Genomic DNA, 23,374 nt, shown 5'->3' with positions numbered 1-23,374 from the left:
TTGCTTTTGAACACTGACTTTTTGCAGTGCAGGGAGGGCTTCTCAAGGCAGCTGATAAGCGTTTGTGTGTGTGTGGTATTTACGGCCCAAAGAGGCGGGGGTCATGGGGGTTGATTTCAATATTTCCCGTGCAGTCTGCCCTGCACACGTCTCATTTGGGAAACAGTTGACTCTTGGCCATTAGACACAAATGAAGGCTGACCTTCAGTCCACATTCATTATGTGCACAAGTAGCACCTTCTTATAAGCACATGGCATTTTTTTTCCCCCCTCCTTCCCCGTTGTCGTCGTCTGCTGTTGCCTTTTGCATATGCAACAGCTTCCTGCAAACGAGAGGGCCGTCCCTGACATGATGTATACAGTACGTCAATATGGTCCCGATGTATTTTAAGATGCAAACAAGGCTCCAAATGATATGCAACCTCCATGGCAGCGGCCATCTGCCCGTCAGCTGGGATGCATTCCTCTCCCGCCACCGCGTTACCTTTTAGATTTGGCCACGTGTTCGATTCCCACTCGCTGCGTATCAAGTATAAGCAGTTAAAGGCGAGGTGATTCCACTAATAGCCACATATTTTGTGTTATTTCTTCCTCTCACTGTGCGTCTTTGATGTTGTTAGGGAGGAGACTCGCGGGGGGACTCTCCCGGGACCCGGCGTTATCTGTCCCCGGCCCCGTTCATGAATAAACATTTCAGTCACGTTCGATACACCAGAAGCCCCCAGAAAGTGCCGCAATGACAAACCCGTGCTTTATGATCTCTGCAGTGCGCTCGCCATATGTATGTCTATTATCCCGCACATACTAGATCATCCACCAGTCCATTTCAGGGAAATAAAATCCCTATTTATATAATACATCAAGTAAATGAGCTACTTTAATTCCGAAATATCTCTAAGGTCGATTTCAAAACTGTTTTTTCTCGACAGAAATGATGCAAATAGAAATAGTCTGTTCCTTGGAGTTAGACAAACTTCATTGATCCACAAGGGAAATTGTTCCACACAGTAGCTCAGTTACAAAGGATGGAAAGGATAATGCAGGTATAAAGTAGACTAAAAATGTACCGTAGTAGCAATATAAAATATAACATATGTCTAATATTTACATATAATATATACTGATGTATTATATTATATTGTATTTTTATATAATATTTACAATATATAACAAATCCCAATTACCATGTACAATATTACAGTATATGTAATATTGTACATGGTAATTAAGATTTGTTATGTATATGTATATATATATATATATATATATATATATATATATATAATCATACTTGCCAACCTTGAGACCTCCGATTTCGGGAGGTGGGGGGCGTGTTTGGGGGCGTGGTTAAGAGGGGAGGAGTATATTGACAGCTAGAATTCACCAAGTCAAGTATTTCATACATATATATATATATATATATATATATATATATATATATATATATATATATATATATATATTTATATGTATGTATGTATGTGTGGGGAAAAAAAATCACAAGACTACTTCATCTCTACAGGCCTGTTTCATGAGGGGTTCCCTCAATCATCAGGAGAAAAATCTCCTGATGATTAGTAGCCTTGTGATTTTTTTTCCCACACATACATATATTGCGCTCTACTACGGTATCGAGCACAATTTTTTGGATAACCTTATTAAGACATATATATATATATATATATATATATATATATATATATATATATATATATATATATATATATATATATATATATACATCCTGAAAATATGCAAACAAAACTGTGTTTGGATAATTGATACTTCAAACTTGCATAAATATAACATGAATATAACATAACTTGGCTTCTGAGAGCTTCAAAATGTAATGAATAAAATGCTAAAGTTGTTGATAAACAAGCAATTATTTTAATAATTAAATATGGTCATTTTAAATGAATTATTATGATAATTTAAAATTAATTATTTCAAATATGTTTATTTTAATTCTATGGCTGGATGTATTAAGGAGTCAGAAAAAATATAAATAAAAATACAATTAATTTTGATGTTTTTAGCAAAATATAGTAAAAATGTATTTTTTATTTTTATTTTTTTAATTAATAAATATATTTATTTTTAGGTAAGATAAACATAATAATACAATTTGTCTCTAGTCTGGATGATTTAGTTCTTGTCACCCTGTTGTCCTCCCGTCATAAAAAAAGGCTGTCCTCACTCAGGTCCGCATGGAGCTGGAGGGGGCGTGGCTTCCAGCTCCGGCTGAAAATCGGAAGAGATTCGGGAGAATATTTGTCCCGGTTGGTTTTCGGGAGAGGCGCTGAATTTTGGGAGACTCCCGGAAAATTCGGGAGGGTTGGCAAGTTTGATTCACATCTGAACCATGAATCTTAATCATCCCGATTGTAAATCGATTCATAATTTAAAAAATCGGTTGAAAAAACAAGAATGATATTGTTTTTGTCATTTTTATGATTATTCTTTATAATAATCAATTAAAAAATGTTTTTAGGCCATCTCCATGCAACAAGAAGGAGCTTTTCTAACCTGTGATCTGTTTTGGAAAAGTGTCATTATAATTATTATACCAAATAATACAATTGCGAAAGTCTGTTTGAATTGAGAATCGATTCTGAATCGAATCGTCACCTCAGGAATCGGAATTGGATCGAATTGTTAAGTGCCCAAAGAGTCACACCCCTAGCTTGTATTTCACAGCTTTTATTGCATATTTTTGTGTGGTACATAACTGACTTTCAAAATCTCTAATTTCGTGTGGCTGGCATTTCTTGATCGATAGCTAGTTAACAAAGTTATTGATTTAATTGCAACTTTTATTTTTGTTTTTGAAGCTCACTAGCTATCTAAGTAATTGACAGCTTTTATAGCATATTTTTGTGTGGCAGAGAGCTACATTTCAAAAACAATTCTGCATATTTTTGTGTGACGAGCATTTGTAGATAGCTAGCTAGGTGACAAAGTTCTTCATTTAATTTAATTGTTGGTTTTCTTTTATTGTCCTCGCTAACTGACTAATTGACAGCTTTTTGCATATTTTTCTGTGACACGTAGTTCGCTAGCTACCAAACTAACCACGATTTTGAGGGCATATTTTTTGGCTCGCTCGTTAGCTCATTGACAGCATTTATTGCATAATTGTGTGTGGCAGATAACTTATAGCTCGCAAGCTAACAAACTTACAGTGGTTTGGAGTGTATATTTAACGGCTAAGTCGTTAGCTAACTAACTAATTTATGGCTTTGAATGCATATGTTTGTGTGGCAGAGAATGTATAGCTTGCTAACAAACTAACAGCGGTTTTGAACGTATATATTTTTTTGCTTGTTCATTCGCTAACTAACTAATTGACAGCATTTATTGCATATTTTTGTGTGGCAGATAACTTATAGCTCGCTAGCTAACAAACTTACAGTGGTTTTGAGTGTATATTTAACGGCTAAAATGGATGGATGTATATATATATATATATATATATATATATATATATATATATAAAAGAAATAATTGACTTTCAGTAAATTCTAGCTATAAATATATATTTATTTTATTATATATATATATATATATATATATATATATATATATATATATATAAAATAAATACTTGAATTTCAGTGTTCATTTATTTACACATATACACACACATAACACTCATCTACTCATTGTTGAGTTAAGGGTTGAATTGTCCATCCTTGTTCTATTCTCTGTCACTATCTTTCTAACCATGCTGAACACCCTCTCTGATGATGCATTGCTGTGTGGCACGCACAAAAGTGCTTTCATCAAATGCACTAGATGGCAGTATTGTCCTGTTTAAGAGTGTCACAACATTGCTGTTTACGGCAGACGAACTGCTTTACTGTAGACGTTGTTTATATTGTTGGAAAGCGGACTCAGGTCCGCATGGAGCTGGAGGGGGCGTGGCCTCCAGCTCGGCCTGAATTTCGGGAGATTTTCGGGAGAAAATTTGTCCCGGGAGGTTTTCGGGAGAGGCGCTGAATTTCGGGAGTCTCCCGGAAAATCCGGGAGGGTTGGCAAGTATGCATATAACGTACACTTATTCAGCCTGTTGTTCACTATTCTTTATTTTTTTTGAATTGCCTTTCAAATGTCTATTCTTAATGTTGGGTTTTATCAAATACATTTCCCCAAAAAATGCGACTTATACTCCAGTGCGACTTATATATGTTTTTTTCCTTCTTTATTATGCATTTTCGGCCGGTGCGACTTATACTCCGGAGCGACTTATACTCCGAAAAATACGGTAGTAAAAATGAGTAAAAACTAAACATGGCAACACGATTGTTGCTCAACCAGCCATAATTTTGTTTGTTTTTTGAAAGTGACAAGTGCAGGTATACTTTTCAAAGTGTCAGGTAGAGAGTTCCATAGTTGTGGTCCTTTTTTTTCCAGGCATGTGATTTTTCCGTCTAAAGTCGGAATTCCGTCTCTTTTAATCTCTGTCTTTGTTAATTTTAGCATGTTAAATTAGTGAAAAACCAGGAGCTTCGGGGGGCGTCGCCCCCGTTATCCCCCCCGCCAGGGCACCGCCCTGGACATGGCTGGGGGCCTTCGTCCCCAGACCCCCGGAAATTTTTTTCTACGGAATGGAACGCAACAGTTGTCTTTTGACATTGCTCGTACCGTACCCTCGCAAATATTGCTTTTAGCCGCTTATTTGCCTCGTGCATTTGTCTGTTTTTTGTGTCACAAAAGCTGTGAAACAATCAAACAAATACACTACCTTTGATAACATCTCTATTAAAGGTACATTGTGTAGAGTATAAAAAGGATATATTCCTCTCCCTGTCAACAAGGAGCCCCCTGCGGTGGGTGTAGCCTTCATCCAAATCATACCACGGGGCTTCCTGCCATCATCATGACAACCTGCTGTGACCGTGTCCTTTGTCAGCACATGAAAAAGCGCGCCGTGATCACGTACACGCACGTTCCCCGCGGAGAAAGAAATTATTCATTGTTTCACTCATTTCAAACGTCTTTCATTGTGCTTAGTTCAATAAAAGCTGGGGCGACCCCGAGGACTCGTGTTGTTGGTCTGTAAGTCTGACTGTCTGCTCCCCTTCCTCTCGCAGGTCTGACGGCGGCGGCGGCGGCGGCTGCCAACGCGGCCATCGCCGAGGCCATGAAGGTGAAGAAGATCAAGCTGGAGGCCATGGGCGGCTACCACGCCGGCGCCAACCACCACGGGGCTGACGGTGAGAACGGAGACCTCGGCTCCAGCGTGGGTGAGGATGCACTTCTGTCATGAATGCATTTTCACCTTTTTTTTATATCGGCTCTAAAACACCCATACTCTAGTACCTTTATACAAACCCCGTTTCCATATGAGTTGGGAAATTGTGTTAGATGTAAATGTAAACGGAATACAATGATTTGCAAATCCGTTTTCAAGCCATATTCAGTTGAATATGCTACAAAGACAACATATTTGATGTTCAAACTCATAAACATGCAAATAATCATTAACTTTAGAATTTGATTGCATTTGGAACTGTTTTATATATAGAATGTTCTTCGCCTCTTTGTTGGGGGCAGTAGTTTTAAAAATGTCCCATAGAGATGAAGAAATATTAGGATAATTAGGAGCACGCTGCAAAAACTGAAATTTAAGTAGAAACCCCGTTTCCATATGAGTTGGGAAATTGTGTTAGATGTAAATATAAACGGAATACAATGATTTGCAAATCCTTTTTCAAGCCATATTCAGTTGTATATGCTACAAAGACAACATATTTGATGTTCAAACTCATAAACATGCAAATAATCATTAACTTTAGAATTTGATTGCATTTGGAACTGTTTTATATATAGAATGTTCTTCGCCTCTTTGTTGGGGGCAGTAGTTTTAAAAATGTCCCATAGAGATGAAGAAATATTAGGATAATTAGGAGCACACTGCAAAAACTGAAATTTAAGTAGAAACCCCGTTTCCATATGAGTTGGGAAATTGTGTTAGATGTAAATATAAACGGAATACAATGATTTGCAAATCCTTTTTCAAGCCATATTCAGTTGAATATGCTACAAAGACAACATATTTGATGTTCAAACTCATAAACATGCAAATAATCATTAACTTTAGAATTTGATTGCATTTGGAACTGTTTTATATATAGAATGTTCTTCGCCTCTTTGTTGGGGGCAGTAGTTTTAAAAATGTCCCATAGAGATGAAGAAATATTAGGATAATTAGGAGCACACTGCAAAAACTGAAATTTAAGTAGAAACCCCGTTTCCATATGAGTTGGGAAATTGTGTTAGATGTAAATATAAACGGAATACAATGATTTGCAAATCCTTTTCAACCCATATTCAGTTGAATATGCTACAAAGACAACATATTTGATGTTCAAACTCATAAACATGCAAATAATCATTAACTTTAGAATTTGATTGCATTTGGAACTGTTTTATATATAGAATGTTCTTCGCCTCTTTGTTTTGGGCAGTAGTTTTAAAAATGTCCCATAGAGATGAAGAAATATTAGGATAATTAGGAGCACACTGCAAAAACTGAAATTTAAGTAGAAACCCCGTTTCCATATGAGTTGGGAAATTGTGTTAGATGTAAATATAAACGGAATACAATGATTTGCAAATCCTTTTCAACCCATATTCAGTTGAATATGCTACAAAGACAACATATTTGATGTTCAAACTCATAAACATGCAAATAATCATTAACTTTAGAATTTGATTGCATTTGGAACTGTTTTATATATAGAATGTTCTTCGCCTCTTTGTTGGGGGCAGTAGTTTTAAAAATGTCCCATAGAGATGAAGAAATATTAGGATAATTAGGAGCACACTGCAAAAACTGAAATTTAAGTAGAAACCCCGTTTCCATATGAGTTGGGAAATTGTGTTAGATGTAAATATAAACGGAATACAATGATTTGCAAATCCTTTTCAACCCATATTCAGTTGAATATGCTACAAAGACAACATATTTGATGTTCAAACTCATAAACATGCAAATAATCATTAACTTTAGAATTTGATTGCATTTGGAACTGTTTTATATATAGAATGTTCTTCGCCTCTTTGTTGGGGGCAGTAGTTTTAAAAATGTCCCATAGAGATGAAGAAATATTAGGATAATTAGGAGCACACTGCAAAAACTGAAATTTAAGTAGAAACCCCGTTTCCATATGAGTTGGGAAATTGTGTTAGATGTAAATATAAACAGAATGCAATGATTTGCAAATCCTTTTCAACCCATATTCAGTTGAATATGCTACAAAGACAACATATTTGATGTTCAAACTCATAAACTTTGTTTTTTTTGTTGCAAATAATAATTAACTGAGAATTTCATGGCTGCAACACGTGCCAAAGTAGTTGGGAAAGGGCATGTTCACCACTGTGTTACATGGCCTTTCCTTTTAACAACACTCACTGGGAACTGAGGAGACACATTTTTGAAGCTTCTCAGGTGGAATTATTTCCCATTCTTGCTTGATGTACAGCTTAAGTTGTTCAACAGTCCGGGGGTCTCCGTTGTGCTATTTTAGGCTTCACATTTTCAATGGGAGACAGGTCTGGACTACAGGCAGGCCAGTCTAGTACCCGCACTCTTTTACTATGAAGCCATGTTGATGTAACACGTGGCTTGCTTGAAATAAGCAGGGGCGTCCATGGTAACGTTGCTTGGATGGCAACATATGTTGCTCCAAAACCTGTATGTACCTTTCAGCATTAATGGCGCCTTCACAGATGTGTAAGTTACCCATGTCTTGGGCACTAATACACCCCCATACCATCACACATGCTGGCTTTTCCACTTTGCGCCTATAACAATCCGGATGGTTCTTTTCCTCTTTGGTCCGGAGGACACGACGTCCACAGTTTCCAAAAAACAATTTGAAATGTGGACTCGTCAGACCACAGAACACTTTTCCACTTTGTATCAGTCCATCTTAGATGATCTCAGGCCCAGCGAAGCCGACGGCGTTTCTGGGTGTTGTTGATCAACGGTTTTCGCCTTGCATAGGAGAGTTTTAACTTGCACTTACAGATGTAGCGACCAACTGTAGTTACTGACAGCGGGTTTCTGAAGTGTTCCTGAGCCCATGTGGTGATATCCTTTACACACTGATGTCGCTTGTTGATGCAGTACAGCCTGAGGGATCGAAGGTCACAGGCTTAGTTGCTTACGTGCAGTGATTTCTCCAGATTCTCTGAACCCTTTGATGATATTACGGAGCGTAGATGGCGAAATCCCTAAATTCCTTGCAATAGCCGGTTGAGAAAGGTTTTTCTTAAACTGTTCAACAATTTGCTCACGCATCTGTTGACAAAGTGGTGACCGTCGCCCTGTCCTTGTTTGTGAATGACTGAGCATTTCATGGAATCTACTTTTATACCCAATCATGGCACCCACCTGTTCCCAATTAGCCTGCACACCTGTGGGATGTTCCAAATAAGTGTTTGATGAGCATTCCTCAACTTTATCAGTATTTATTGCCACCTTTCCCAACTTCTTTGTCACGTGTTGCTGCCATCAAATTCTAAAGTTAATGATTATTATCAGTTTGAACATCAAATATGTTGTCTTTGTAGCATATTCAACTGAATATGGGTTGAAAAGGATTTGCAAATCATTGTATTCCGTTTATATTTACATCTAACACAATTTCCCAACTCATATGGAAACAGGGTTTGTACAATTGTGCTGTGTTCAGGTACTATGTGTATTTCAGTGCTAATAGAAATAAGTACAATGTGTTGTGTTCAGGTACTGTGTGTGTTTTAATGCTTATATAAATAACAGCTGTACTGTTAGCTAGCTAACTGTGCTGGACTTGCTAATATATAAGTAAAATTGTGCTGTGTTCAGGTACTGTGTGTGTTTTAGTGCTTGTATAAATAACAGCTTTACCGTTAGCTAGCTAACCAGCTAACTGTACTGGACTAGCCAACGAGCTAGCTAACTGTACAGCTGTTACTTATTTATACAAGCACTAAAACACACATAGTACCTGAACACAGTACAGTACAATTAGCTACCTACCTACTACTTATAAAATTATATTACAATTGTACTGTGTTCAGGTACTATGTGTATTTCAGTGCTAATATAAATAAGTACAATTGTGCTGTGTTCAGGTACTATGTGTATTTCCGTGATAATATAATAAGTAAAATTGTGCTGTGTTCAGGTACTATGTGTATTTCCGTGATAATATAATAAGTAAAATTGTGCTGTGTTCAGGTACTATGTGTATTTCCGTGATAATATAATAAGTAAAATCGTGTTGTGTTCAGGTACTATGTGTATTTCCGTGATAATATAATAAGTAAAATTGTGCTGTGTTCAGGTACTATGTGTATTTCCGTGATAATAATAAGTACAATTGTGCTGTGTTCAGGTACTATGTGTATCTCCGTGATAATATAATAAGTAAAATTGTGCTGTGTTCAGGTACTATGTGTATTTCCGTGATAATATAATAAGTAAAATTGTGTTGTGTTCAGGTACTATGTGTATTTTAGTGCTAACATAAATAAGTACAATTGTGCTGTGTTCAGGTACTATGTGTATTTCCGTGATAATATAATAAGTAAAATTGTGCTGTGTTCAGGTACTATGTGTATTTCCGTGATAATATAATAAGTAAAATTGTGCTGTGTTCAGGTACTATGTGTATTTCCGTGATAATATAATAAGTAAAACTGTGCTGTGTTCAGGTACTATGTGTATTTCCGTGATAATATAATAAGTAAAATTGTGCTGTGTTCAGGTACTATGTGTATTTCAGTGCTAATATAAATAAGTACAATTGTGCTGTGTTCAGGTATTATGTGTATTTCCGTGATAATATAATAAGTAAAATTGTGCTGTGTTCAGGTACTATGTGTATTTCCGTGATAATATAATAAGTAAAATTGTGCTGTGTTCAGGTACTATGTGTATTTCAGTGCTAATATAAATAAGTACAATTGCGCTGTGTTCAGGTACTATGTGTATTTCAGTGCTAATATGAATAAGTACAATTGTGCTGTGTTCAGGTACTATGTGTCTTTCAGTTCTGATATAAATAAGTACAAGTGTGCTGTGTTCAGGGACTGTGTGTGTTTTAGTGCTTGTATAAATAACAGCTGTACCGTTAGCTAGCTAACTAGCTAACTGTGCTGGACACGCTAACGAGTTAGCTAACTGTACAGCTGTTACTTATTTATACAAGCACTAAAACACACATAGTACCTGAACACAGTACAGTTTAATTAGCTACCTACCTACTTATAACATTATATTACAATTATACTGTGTTCAGGTACTATGTGTATTTCAGTGCTAATAGAAATAAGTACAATGTGTTGTGTTCAGGTACTGTGTGTGTTTTAATGCTTATATAAATAACAGCTGTACCGTTGGCTAGCTAACTAGCTAACTGTACTGGACACGCTAACGAGCTAGCTAACTGTACAGCTGTTACTTATTTATACAAGCACTAAAACACACATAGTACCTGAACACAGTACAGTACAATTAGCTACCTACCTACTACTTATAAAATTATATTACAATTGTACTGTGTTCAGGTACTATGTGTATTTCAGTGCTAATAGAAATAAGTACAATTGTGCTGTGTTCAGGTACTATGTGTATTTCCGTGATAATATAATAAGTAAAATTGTGCTGTGTTCAGGTACTATGTGTATTTCCGTGATAATATAATAAGTAAAATTGTGCTGTGTTCAGGTACTATGTGTATTTCCGTGATAATATAATAAGTAAAATTGTGCTGTGTTCAGGTATTATGTGTATTTCCGTGATAATATAATAAGTAAAATTGTGCTGTGTTCAGGTACTATGTGTATTTCCGTGATAATATAATAAGTAAAATTGTGCTGTGTTCAGGTACTATGTGTATTTCAGTGCTAACATAAATAAGTACAATTGTGCTGTGTTCAGGTACTATGTGTATTTCCGTGATAATATAATAAGTAAAATTGTGCTGTGTTCAGGTACTATGTGTATTTCCGTGATAATATAATAAGTAAAATTGTGCTGTGTTCAGGTACTATGTGTGTTTTAGTGCTTGTATAAATAACAGCTGTACCGTTAGCTAGCTAACTGTACTGGACTAGCCAACGAGCTAGCTAACTGTACAGCTGTTACTTATTTATACAAGCACTAAAACACACATAGTACCTGAACACAGTACAGTACAATTAGCTACCTACCTACTTATAAAATTATATTACAATTATACTGTGTTCAGGTACTATGTGTATTTAAGTGCTATTATAAATAAGTACAATTATACTGTGTTCAGGTACTATGTGTATTTCAGTGCTAATATACAGGTTTTGGAGCAACATATGTTGCCATCCAAGCATGGACGCCCCTGCTTATTTCAGCAAGACAATTCCAAGTCACGTGTTGCAACAGCTTGGCTTCATAGTAAAAGAGTGCGGGTACTAGACTGGCCTGCCTGTAGTCCAGACCTGTCAATTATGAAGCCTAAAATGCCACAACGGAGACTGTTGAACAACTTAAGCTGTACATCAAGCAAGAATGGGAAATAATTCCACTTCAAAAATGTGTCTCCTCAGTTCCCAAACCTTTACTGAGTGTTGTTAAAAGGAAAGGCCATGTAACACAGTGGTAAAAATGCCCCCGTGGCAACTTTTTTTGCAACGTGTTGCTGCCATTAAGTTCTAAATTAATGATTGTGCCGGTCTCAAGCCGTCGTGTGGGTTCCAAGGACCACCAAGCACAGACATTACTTCGAGCAGAGTTTTGACTTTGTCAATAAACCTTCAGTCCCGTCGGGTCGCTTTTCAGCTCTGCCGCTTTCCACTTTTCAGTCTATTCAATTAATATAAGTTGAAAAGGATTTGTTGTATTCTCTTTTTTTTTTTTTACCATTTACACAACGTGACAACTTCACTGGTTTTGGGTTTTGTATATGGGCAGGTAGGGTAAGGTGGGGTTAGGTAGGTAAGTAGGGTATGATGGGAAGGTTGGTAGAAGGTATGGGTCGTAGGCAATGTTCCCTCTAAGGTGCGCGCCTGTGCAATTGCGCCCTGCTCAAGCGTCCTATGCCACGCACAAAATCAAATAAAAAAATAAGCGCACGACAGAGAAAACAGTTTTCGTCATCATTGTTCAAATATTGTAACGTCTGTCGAGGCGCTTTGAGGACATGAATTCCATCCGTCACTTTACTGAGCAAAACTCTTTATTGTCGGCCATAACCACATCACCAAAAGATTAGTAAAAAAAAAATGATATCTAGCAAAAGTGGTCATTTTCTGCAGTACAAACCAGACCAAAAGCAACTTTGTTATATCAACAGCAGCCGCTCGCTCTTTCTCACTTGCGCCAACACGTGCACATATGGCACTTAGCCGGTGATGCGTTTACAGCCACACAAAAAGTCCGACAACTCCAACACCCATACTTGCCAACCCTCCCGGATTTTCCGGGAGACTCCCGAAATTCAGCGCCTCTCCCGAAAACCTCCCGGGACAAATTTTCTCCCGAAATTCAGGCGGAGCTGGAGGCCACGCCCCCTCCAGCTCCATGCGGACCTGAGTCCGCTTTCCCACAATATAAAGAACGTCTACAGTAAAGCAGTCCGTCTGCCGTAAACAGCAATGTTGTGACACTCTTAAACAGGACAATACTGCCATCTAGTGCATTTGATGAAAGCACACTTTTGTGCGTGCCACACAGCAATGCATCATCAGAGAGGGTGTTCAGCATGGTTAGAAAGATAGTGACAGAGAATAGAACAAGGATGGACAATTCAACCCTTAACTCAACAATGAGTAGATGAGTGTTATGTGTGTGTATATGTGTAAATAAATGAACACTGAAATTCAAGTATTTATTTTATTTATATATATATATATATATATATATATATATATATATATATATATATATAGCTAGAATTCACTGAAAGTCAATTATTTATTTATATATATATATATATATATATATATATATATATATATATATATATATATATATATATATATATATATATATATATCCATCCATCCATCCATCCATCCATCCATCCATCCATCCATTTACTACCGCTTATTCCCTTCGGGGTCGCGGGGATATATATATACAGGTAAAAGCCAGTAAATTAGAATATTTTGAAAAACTTGATTTATTTCAGTAATTGCATTCAAAAGGTGTAACTTGTACATTATATTTATTCATTGCACACAGACTGATGCATTCAAATGTTTATTTCATTTAATTTTGATGATTTGAAGTGGCAACAAATGAAAATCCAAAATTCCGTGTGTCACAAAATTAGAATATTACTTAAGGCTAATACAAAAAAGGGATTTTTAGAAATGTTGGCCAACTGAAAAGTATGAAAATGAAAAATATGAGCATGTACAATACTCAATACTTGGTTGGAGCTCCTTTTGCCTCAATTACTGCGTTAATGCGGCGTGGCATGGAGTCGATGAGTTTCTGGCACTGCTCAGGTGTTATGAGAGCCCAGGTTGCTCTGATAGTGGCCTTCAACTCTTCTGCGTTTTTGGGTCTGGCATTCTGCATCTTCCTTTTCACAATACCCCACAGATTTTCTATGGGGCTAAGGTCAGGGGAGTTGGCGGGCCAATTTAGAACAGAAATACCATGGTCCGTAAACCAGGCACGGGTAGATTTTGCGCTGTGTGCAGGCGCCAAGTCCTGTTGGAACTTGAAATCTCCATCTCCATAGAGCAGGTCAGCAGCAGGAAGCATGAAGTGCTCTAAAACTTGCTGGTAGACGGCTGCGTTGACCCTGGATCTCAGGAAACAGAGTGGACCGACACCAGCAGATGACATGGCACCCCAAACCATCACTGATGGTGGAAACTTTACACTAGACTTCAGGCAACGTGGATCCTGTGCCTCTCCTGTCTTCCTCCAGACTCTGGGACCTCGATTTCCAAAGGAAATGCAAAATTTGCATGGTTGGGTGATGGTTTGGGGTGCCATGTCATCTGCTGGTGTCGGTCCACTCTGTTTCCTGAGATCCAGGGTCAACGCAGCCGTCTACCAGCAAGTTTTAGAGCACTTCATGCTTCCTGCTGCTGACCTGCTCTATGGAGATGGAGATTTCAAGTTCCAACAGGACTTGGCGCCTGCACACAGCGCAAAATCTATCCGTGCCTGGTTTACGGACCATGGTATTTCTGTTCTAAATTGGCCCGCCAACTCCCCTGACCTTAGCCCCATAGAAAATCTGTGGGGTATTGTGAAAAGGAAGATGCAGAATGCCAGACCCAAAAACGCAGAAGAGTTGAAGGCCACTATCAGAGCAACCTGGGCTCTCATAACACCTGAGCAGTGCCAGAAACTCATCGACTCCATGCCACGCCGCATTAACGCAGTAATTGAGGCAAAAGGAGCTCCAACCAAGTATTGAGTATTGTACATGCTCATATTTTTTCATTTTCATACTTTTCAGTTGGCCAACATTTCTAAAAATCCCTTTTTTGTATTAGCCTTAAGTAATATTCTAATTTTGTGACACACGGAATTTTGGATTTTCATTTGTTGCCACTTCAAATCATCCAAATTAAATGAAATAAACATTTGAATGCATCAGTCTGTGTGCAATGAATAAATATAATGTACAAGTTACACCTTTTGAATGCAATTACTGAAATAAATCAAGTTTTTCAAAATATTCTAATTTACTGGCTTTTACCTGTATATCTGGTATGGTAAAGTCACCAGCTTTATCTGTTGACTGTCTAAGGATGCGTCGCAATAACTCCTCGGCGTATTATCAGGATGACTCCTGCTGGCCAGCGCTGTCAAGGCGGGAGTGTTTTGATATAAAGAGGAGATTGCGGCGACACCCGCTCATCAATACTCGGATGGCTTCAGTAGCAAACACCATTTGTCTCCCACACCATTCCTTTGACCAAACCCGGCATTAATTCAAATCATAAATCTGAGCTGATTTAAATCCGCCGAGAGTGAGTGAGAGCGCCGGGGGTGGGGGGGGCGAAGAAGAGGGGACGGTGGTCGGCCCTGTCGAGCTAATGATTTATTTTCTACATTTCTGCGAGCGAGAGATTTGTCCATACTCGCTGACAGGTCACCTTCAAACGCCAGTGGCAGCCTCTTCATCACCATGCAGACGAGCGTCTCATCGGCGGGCGAGTAAATATTAAAGCAAAAGAATCCAATTGATTGTGGATGAGGCCAAGAGGCGTCGCCGCCGTATATTTCACTAACGCTCAGGTCCTGCGAGCGAGCGGGCGCGCTCGCCGGAATTACGATTCCGGCGAGCGCCGGCTGGTGGGCTCAAGGTTGCTATTTAAATTGTAAAAAAAAGATAAAACACTTTCTTATTAGCTCCATTGCCACAGCCTTGCTATTGCTGCTCACATTTATCTTTATTTCCGTGACCTCGCGCACACTCCGCTCCCTCGGAGTGATGACCTCACGCTTTATGCATTTGGCATTGTTAAATCGGCTCAGCAACACTTCCTGTTTTCATCTCCGCGCCGAGTGTTGTGAAGGCAATCCACACACAAAAAAAAAACAAAAAAAACTTCCACTTAGCAGCCGGAGCCACTGGGAATATGTTCGGTTTGTAATTCGGAGCGGGGCTCACGGATCCGCTCTATTATGCTTCTCTTTAATACACTAAGTGCTTCTGTGTGATATCATGAAAATCCTTCTGCATTTTAGGGCTAATAATTAATTGAAATGGCACATAGCGAAAAGGGAAAAGAAAAAAAAAAACCAGCCCAATGCTCTCACAGCAATTCAATTAGGGGCTTGTTAAAAGGCTGATAGCTTTGGGAAATTGTGTTCACAGATTCACTTAGCCTTTAAGGGTGTTGTTTTTTTTCCTGCTTTCAACACAACAATCTCACATATCAGCCCATGAAAACAAGCTTTGCAGCGAGCTTGCATTAGCTAATGTCCGTCTCATTGTGCTAAAATACGTTTCGGGAAAAACTTATAGTCTAATATTACAAAACCTCTCACACCTTTTCCATCAAGTACCACCTCAGAATGAACAACAATCAAATACAGTAGCGTAGTTGGCCCAAGTATTCATTAAAAACAAGACACAGGTTTTTTTAAACAATAATAGTTACTATTTGGGGCCATTGTAAGATTACTAGGGGTTAGAGATGCGCGGATAGGCAATTATTTCATCCGCAACCGCATCACAAAAGTCGTCAACCATCCGCCCGAACTAACATTTAATCAAAACCGCACCCGCCCGTTGTTAAATATCTAATATAGACGATGCAAGGCATTAGGGAGGTTATAAAGCTTTTGCCTGTTAAAGAAAGGAGACTGATCCAATGCAGCACAGACATTCGCGTGCCACGCTGTCACGACCCAGACACACACCAGTGCGCAATCATCTGGGAGCCGCGCTGAGCGCACCTCCAAGCGCGTGGAAGTGCGATGTCCCTCGCACCCGCGGCGGCAGCGCGCACCCGTGGCGGCCATCCTACTCGTCGCGGCCTAGCCCTCGCGGCTCTCGCTGCCGGCGACGGCCGGGTATGGGCCCGACGCTCCAGCGCCATCCATTTTCAGGGCTAGTTGATTCGGTGGGTTGTTACACACTCCTTAGCGGGTTCCGACTTCCATGGCCACCGTCCTGCTGTCTATATCAACCAACACCTTTTCTGGGGTCTGATGAGCGTCGGCATCGGGCGCCTTAACCCGGCGTTCGGTTCATCCAGCAGCGCCAGTTCTGCTTACCAAAAGTGGCCCACTCGGCTCACCAGGGTGAGCCCCAACCCTTTCGTGAGCGCACTGCGCGCGGAGTGACCCCTGTTACGCGCCCCCGGCAACGGGGGTGGCGGGCAGGTAAGCTGCGCGGGTGGAGCGCGCGGAGTGACCCCTGTTACGAGCCCCCGGCCACGGGCTGCTTACCTGCTGCGCGTGACGCCGGCCGCGGCGAAGGCGGACGATGCGGGGTGTCGGTGCGGTGGGCGCGGTGGTGACCCTGGACGTGCGTCGGGCCCTTCTCGCGGATCACCTCAGCTACGGCTCCCGGTGGGGCCCTCTCGGGGGAAGGGGCCTCGGTCCCGGACCCCGTATAATCACTGGATACATATAACAATTTAATTACTTTTTTTTCTTTTTACATTTTTTTTCTTTCCATGATGGCAGGTGAGGCGGGGCCTCACCTGCCTCCAGTGACCGCACATCACTGGTAATTACCTAGATGGGTACGATGAGGCTGAGTTGGTTTGGTAGGTATTAGAGATGCGCGGATAGGCAATTATTTCATCCGCAACCGCATCAGAAAGTCGTCAACCATCCGCCATCCACCCGTTTCTAACATTTAATCAGAACCGCACCCGCCCGTTGTTATATATCTAATATAGACGATGCAAGGCATTAGTGAGGTTATAAAGCTTTTGCCTGTTGAAGAAAGGAGACTGATCCAATGCAGCACAGACATTCGCGTGCCGGCCCAGACGCACACCAGTGCGCAATCATATGGGAGCCGCGCTGAGCGCACCTCCAAGCGCGTCTCGCTGCCGGCGACGGCCGGGTATGGGCCCGACGCTCCAGCGCCATCCATTTTCAGGGCTAGTTGATTCGGCAGGTGGGTTGTTACACACTCCTTAGCGGGTTCCGACTTCCATGGCCACCGTCCTGCTGTCTATATCAACCAGGGTGAGCCCCACCCCTTTCGTGAGCGCACTGCGCGCGGAGTGACCCCTGTTACGCGCCCCCGGCAACGGGGGTGGCGGGCAGGTAAGCTGCGCGGGCGGAGCGCGCGGAGTGACCCCTGTTACGAGCCCCCGGCCACGGGCTGCTTACCTGCTGCGCGTGACGCCGGCCGCGGCGAAGGCGGACGATGCGGGGTGTCGGTGCGGTGGGCGCGGTGGTGACCCTGGACGTGCGTCGGGCCCTTCTCGCGGATCACCTCAGCTACGGCTCCCGGTGGGGCCCTCTCGGGGGAAGGGGCCTCGGTCCCGGACCCCGTATAATCACTGGATACATATAACAATTTAATTACTTTTTTTTCTTTTTACATTTTTTTTCTTTCCATGATGGCAGGTGAGGCGGGGCCTCACCTGCCTCCAGTGACCGCACATCACTGGTAATTACCTAGATGGGTACGATGAGGCTGAGTTGGTTTGGTAGGTATTAGAGATGCGCGGATAGGCAATTATTTCATCCGCAACCGCATCAGAAAGTCGTCCGCCATCCACCCGTTTCTAACATTTAATCAAAACCGCACCCGCCCGTTGTTATATATCTAATATAGACGATGCAAGGCATTAGTGAGGTTATAAAGCTTTTGCCTGTTGAAGAAAGGAGACTGATCCAATGCAGCACAGACATTCGCGTGCCACGCTGTCACGGCCCAGACGCACACCAGTGCGCAATCATATGGGAGCCGCGCTGAGCGCACCTCCAAGCGCGTGGAGGTGCGATGTCCCTCGCACCCGCGGCGGCCATCCTACTCGTCGCGGCCTAGCCCTCGCGGCTCTCACTGCCGGCGACGGCCGGGTATGGGCCCGACGCTCCAGCGCCATCCATTTTCAGGGCTAGTTGATTCGGTGGGTTGTTACACACTCCTTAGCGGGTTCCGACTTCCATGGCCACCGTCCTGCTGTCTATATCAACCAACACCTTTTCCTGGGGTCTGATGAGCGTTGGCATCGGGCGCCTTAACCCGGCGTTCGGTTCATCCCGCAGCGCCAGTTCTGCTTACCAAAAGTGGCCCACTCGGCTCACCAGGGTGAGCCCCACCACCTTTCGTGAGCGCACTGCGCGCGGAGTGACCCCTGTTACGCGTCCCCGGCAACGGGGGTGGCGGGCAGGTAAGCTGCGCGGGCGGAGCGACCCCTGTTACGAGCCCCCGGCCACGGGCTGCTTACCTGCTGCGCGTGACGCCGGCCGCGGCGAAGGCGGACGATGCGGGGTGTCGGTGCGGTGGGCGCGGTGGTGACCCTGGACGTGCGTCGGGCCCTTCTCGCGGATCACCTCAGCTACGGCTCCCGGTGGGGCCCTCTCGGGGGAAGGGGCCTCGGTCCCGGACCCCGTATAATCACTGGATACATATAACAATTTAATTACTTTTTTTTCTTTTTACATTTTTTTTCTTTCCATGATGGCAGGTGAGGCGGGTAATTACCTAGATGGGTACGATGAGGCTGAGTTGGTTTGGTAGGTATTAGAGATGCGCGGATAGGCAATTATTTCATCCGCAACCGCATCAGAAAGTCGTCAACCATCCGCCATCCGCCATCCACCCGTTTCTAACATTTAATCAGAACCGCACCCGCCCGTTGTTATATATCTAATATAGACGATGCAAGGCATTAGTGAGGTTATAAAGCTTTTGCCTGTTGAAGAAAGGAGACTGATCCAATGCAGCACAGACATTCGCGTGCCACGCTGTCACGGCCCAGACGCACACCAGTGCGCAATCATATGGGAGCCGCGCTGAGCGCACCTCCAAGCGCGTGGAGGTGCGATGTCCCTCGCACCCGCGGCGGCCATCCTACTCGTCGCGGCCTAGCCCTCGCGGCTCTCACTGCCGGCGACGGCCGGGTATGGGCCCGACGCTCCAGCGCCATCCATTTTCAGGGCTAGTTGATTCGGTGGGTTGTTACACACTCCTTAGCGGGTTCCGACTTCCATGGCCACCGTCCTGCTGTCTATATCAACCAACACCTTTTCCTGGGGTCTGATGAGCGTCGGCATCGGGCGCCTTAACCCGGCGTTCGGTTCATCCCGCAGCGCCAGTTCTGCTTACCAAAAGTGGCCCACTCGGCTCACCAGGGTGAGCCCCACCCCTTTCGTGAGCGCACTGCGCGCGGAGTGACCCCTGTTACGCGCCCCCGGCCACGGGGGTGGCGGGCAGGTAAGCTGCTTACCTGCTGCGCGTGAAGGCGAACGAGGCGGGGTGTCGGTGCGGTGGGCGCGGTGGTGACCCTGGACGTGCGTCGGGCCCTTCTCGCGGATCACCTCAGCTACGGCTCTCGGTGGGGCCCTCTCGGGGGAAGGGGCCTCGGTCCCGGACCCCGGCGAGGCGTCCCTTCTCCGCTCCGTAAAAGTGTCCATCTCTTTTTTTCTTCTTCTTCTGTTGTGGCATATGCTGCAGGTGCCTGCTCGTTTTTCGTATGTGGGTAACAACATTTAACTATGTATATATATTTCCGAATTGGTTTAACTGCCACCCGCCTGAATCTATTTAAAATCTAATTTTTTTTAATTTCAACCGCCCGACCCGACCCGCGGATAAAATCTAATTTTTTTTTATTTCAACCGCCCGACCCGCGGATTATCCGCGCTCAGCGCGGCTCCCAGATGATTGCGCACTGGTGTGCGTCTGGGCCGTGACAGCGTGGCACGCATTGAATGTCTCTGCTGTATTGGATCAGTCTCCTTTCTTTAACAGGCAAAAGCTTTATAACCTCACTAATGCCTTGCATCGTCTATATTAGATATATAACAACGGGCGGGTGCGGGCGGGTGCGGGCGGGTGCGGGCGGGTGCGGCTTTGATTAAATGTTAGTTCGGGTGGATGCGGATGGTTGACGACTTTTGTGATGCGGTTGCGGATGAAATAATTGCCTATCCGCGCATCTCTATTAAACGTTGTCAAAAAGCATGTTGTTCCAATGTTAGGTTTGAGTTGCTCAACGTCAGGACCCAATTCAACAAGTTCTCAATGTTGTTTTAATGTCTTGTGCCTGCTGGGAAATTGCAAAAAAAGTGTTGTTTCCCTTTAAAAGAATCAATCAAAGTTTATTTATATAGCCTTTAAGTGTCTCAAAGGGCTGCACAACGACATCCTCGGCTCAGAACCCACAGAAGGGCAAGAAAAAACTCAACCCAGAAAGAAAACTGTTTTTTTTTTTTTTTTATAAATTGCTTCCCAAACGTGTAATTTAAAGTCAAATACAAAATAAGGCAACAAGAGAAGTATCCAACACTTGTCTTATGTAAAGATTTTATTTTTAATCAATTAATAATCGTTACAAATAAGAATCGCGGTTCATTAAATTTTAATTTTTTTTGACACCCCTACTACCTATTCTACCCTGCCTACCGATAACCGGCCTGCTAGTGTTTAAATTATTTCGATACTTAAGGGTATTTTCCCAAATAAAGAATTATTGGCTTTATTTTAACAAATAGGGTACATTAAACATATGTTTCTTATTGCAAGTTTGTCCTTTAAATAACATTTTAGGGCATACTTGCCAACCTTGAGACCTCCGATTTCGGGAGGTGGGGGTGGGCGTGGTCGGCGTGGGGCGGGGGCGTGGTTGGGGGCGTGGCTAAAAGGATGGAGTATATTTACAGCTAGAATTCCCCAAGTCAAGTATTTCATATATATATATATATATGTATAATAAATACTTGAATTTCAGTGTTCATTTATTTACGCATATACACACACATAACACTCATCTACTCATTGTTGAGTTAAGGGTTGAATTGTCCATCCTTGTTCTATTTTCTGTCACTATCTTTCTAACCATGCTGAACACCCTCTCTGATGATGCATTGCTGTGTGGCACGCACAAAAGTGCTTTCATCAAATGCACTAGATGGCAGTATTGTCCTGTTTAAGAGTGTCACAACATTGCTGTTTACGGTAGACGAACTGCTTTACGGTATACAAAAAAGTGACTGCTGTTGTTGTGTGTTGTTACCGCGCTGGGAGGACGTTAATGAAACTGCCTAACAATAAACCCACATAAGAAACCAAGAACTCGCCCTCCATCATTCTATAGTTATAACGTGATTGGGCAGGTACGCTGTTTATATTGTGGAGGACCTGAGTCCGCCTGAATTTCGGGAGATTTTCGGGAGAAAATTTGTCCCGGGAGGTTTTCGGGAGAGGCGCTGAATTTCGGGAGTCTCCCGGAAAATCCGGGAGGGTTGGCAAGTATGTTTTAGGGTTAGGGTTAGAGTTAGGGTTAGAGGTTATGGGTTAGGGTTAGAGGTTATGGGTTAGGGTTAAGGTTAAACATACAAGACAACTTGTCTTTTAGTAGTAAGTAAACAAACAAAGACTCCTAATTAGTCGTATGCAGTAACATATTGTGTCATTTATACACCTATTATTTTGTACACATTATTAAGGACAAGCGGTAGAAAATGAATTATTAATCTACTTGTTCATTTACTGCTTACTTTCTCTTTAACATGTTCTATCTACACTTCTGTTCAAATGTAATAATCACTTATTCTTCTCTTCTTTGATACTTTGCATTAGTTTTGGATAATACCACAAATTTGGGTATCAATCCGATACCAAGTAGTTACAGGATCATACATTGGTCATATTCAATTCCTGAGTTTATAAACATAATATACATTTTAAAAAAACGAAAAAAAGATGTTATGATGCCAAAAAATATTGACGTAATCAGAGTAGTATCGATTTGATACGCTCCTGTACTTTGTATCATTACAGTGGATATTAGGTGTGGATCCACCAATGGCGTTTGTTTACATTTTGACGCCGGTGTGTAGTGAATAATAATAATAATAATAATAACTGGGATTTATATAGCGCTTTTCTAAGTACCCAAAGTCGCTTTACATGTAGAACCCATCATTCATTCACACCTGGTGGTGGTAAGCTACTTTCATAGCCACAGCTGCCCTGGGGTAGACTGACGGAAGCGTGGCTGCAATTTGCGCTCCGACCACCATTTATCATTCATCATTCAATTCACCGGTGTGAGTGGCACCGGGGGAAAAGGGTGAAGTGTCCCGCCCAAGGACACAACGGCAGCGATTTTTTGGGATGGTAAGAGGCGGGGAGCGAACCTGCAACCCTCAGGTTTCTGGCACGTTTAGCTATTCCTCGTCCTGTAGTGATAATGGTACTTGTAAGAAACGTACTTTATTTGTCGCCATGGAGACGAGGATTAGTGATTTAGAAGTAGCTAAAACACTGCAGACTGGGGCTGGACTTTAGCCGCGAGCTAGCTAGCCATGTCTTAAAGCACCTCTTCCTGAGGGTGGTTAGGGTAAGGCTGTTATAACTTCACCATTATCTTTACTTTTTTAAGCCAAAGTGCGTCCGTTCTCCCTTTTCTGTCTACACACTGTGTCTGCTTGTAAGTACTCCTTGATTGTGCGCTGCCGAACATGCTCCTCTGCTTGTAAAGCAGCAATGACACGACGTGGCGATGACAGGGAGGTGGCGGACCGGTACGTTTCAGAGGGGGTGTAGTACCAAATATGATTCATTAGTATCGCGGTACTATCCTATTACCCGGTATACCGTACAACCCTACTACCTAACAGACACATACCTTGTCTTTGCCTACCTTTTAATCAGGACACCAAGTGACACAGTAAGTAGAAAATTGATGCGACCAACCGTGACAGAGATATAATTGGACA

The 23,374-nt window shown here is 42.1% G+C and overlaps 1 protein-coding gene across 3 annotated transcripts in view; it reads left to right on the top strand.

Annotated features, from left to right (window-relative positions):
• dachd (dachshund d) overlaps positions 1-23,374 on the top strand; it is a 570,949-nt gene that overhangs the window by 335,964 nt on the left and 211,611 nt on the right. For 2 of the 3 annotated variants that reach the window (XR_012050790.1, XM_061970731.2), the window contains exon 3: positions 5,097-5,249. Coding sequence is in view for 2 of the 3 variants with exons in the window: in XM_061970731.2 (XP_061826715.2) it covers positions 5,097-5,249 (153 nt within the window). In the remaining variant the exon portion in view is untranslated. The remainder of the gene's footprint in view (positions 1-5,096; positions 5,250-23,374) is intronic. The other variant, XM_061970732.2, reaches the window with a different exon arrangement.

This window comes from Nerophis lumbriciformis, linkage group LG13 (genome assembly GCF_033978685.3).
Source record: "Nerophis lumbriciformis linkage group LG13, RoL_Nlum_v2.1, whole genome shotgun sequence".
Lineage (NCBI taxonomy): Eukaryota > Metazoa > Chordata > Actinopteri > Syngnathiformes > Syngnathidae > Nerophis > Nerophis lumbriciformis.
Note: the sequence above shows the minus strand (reverse complement) of the source record. Positions and strands in the feature narration are given on the sequence as shown.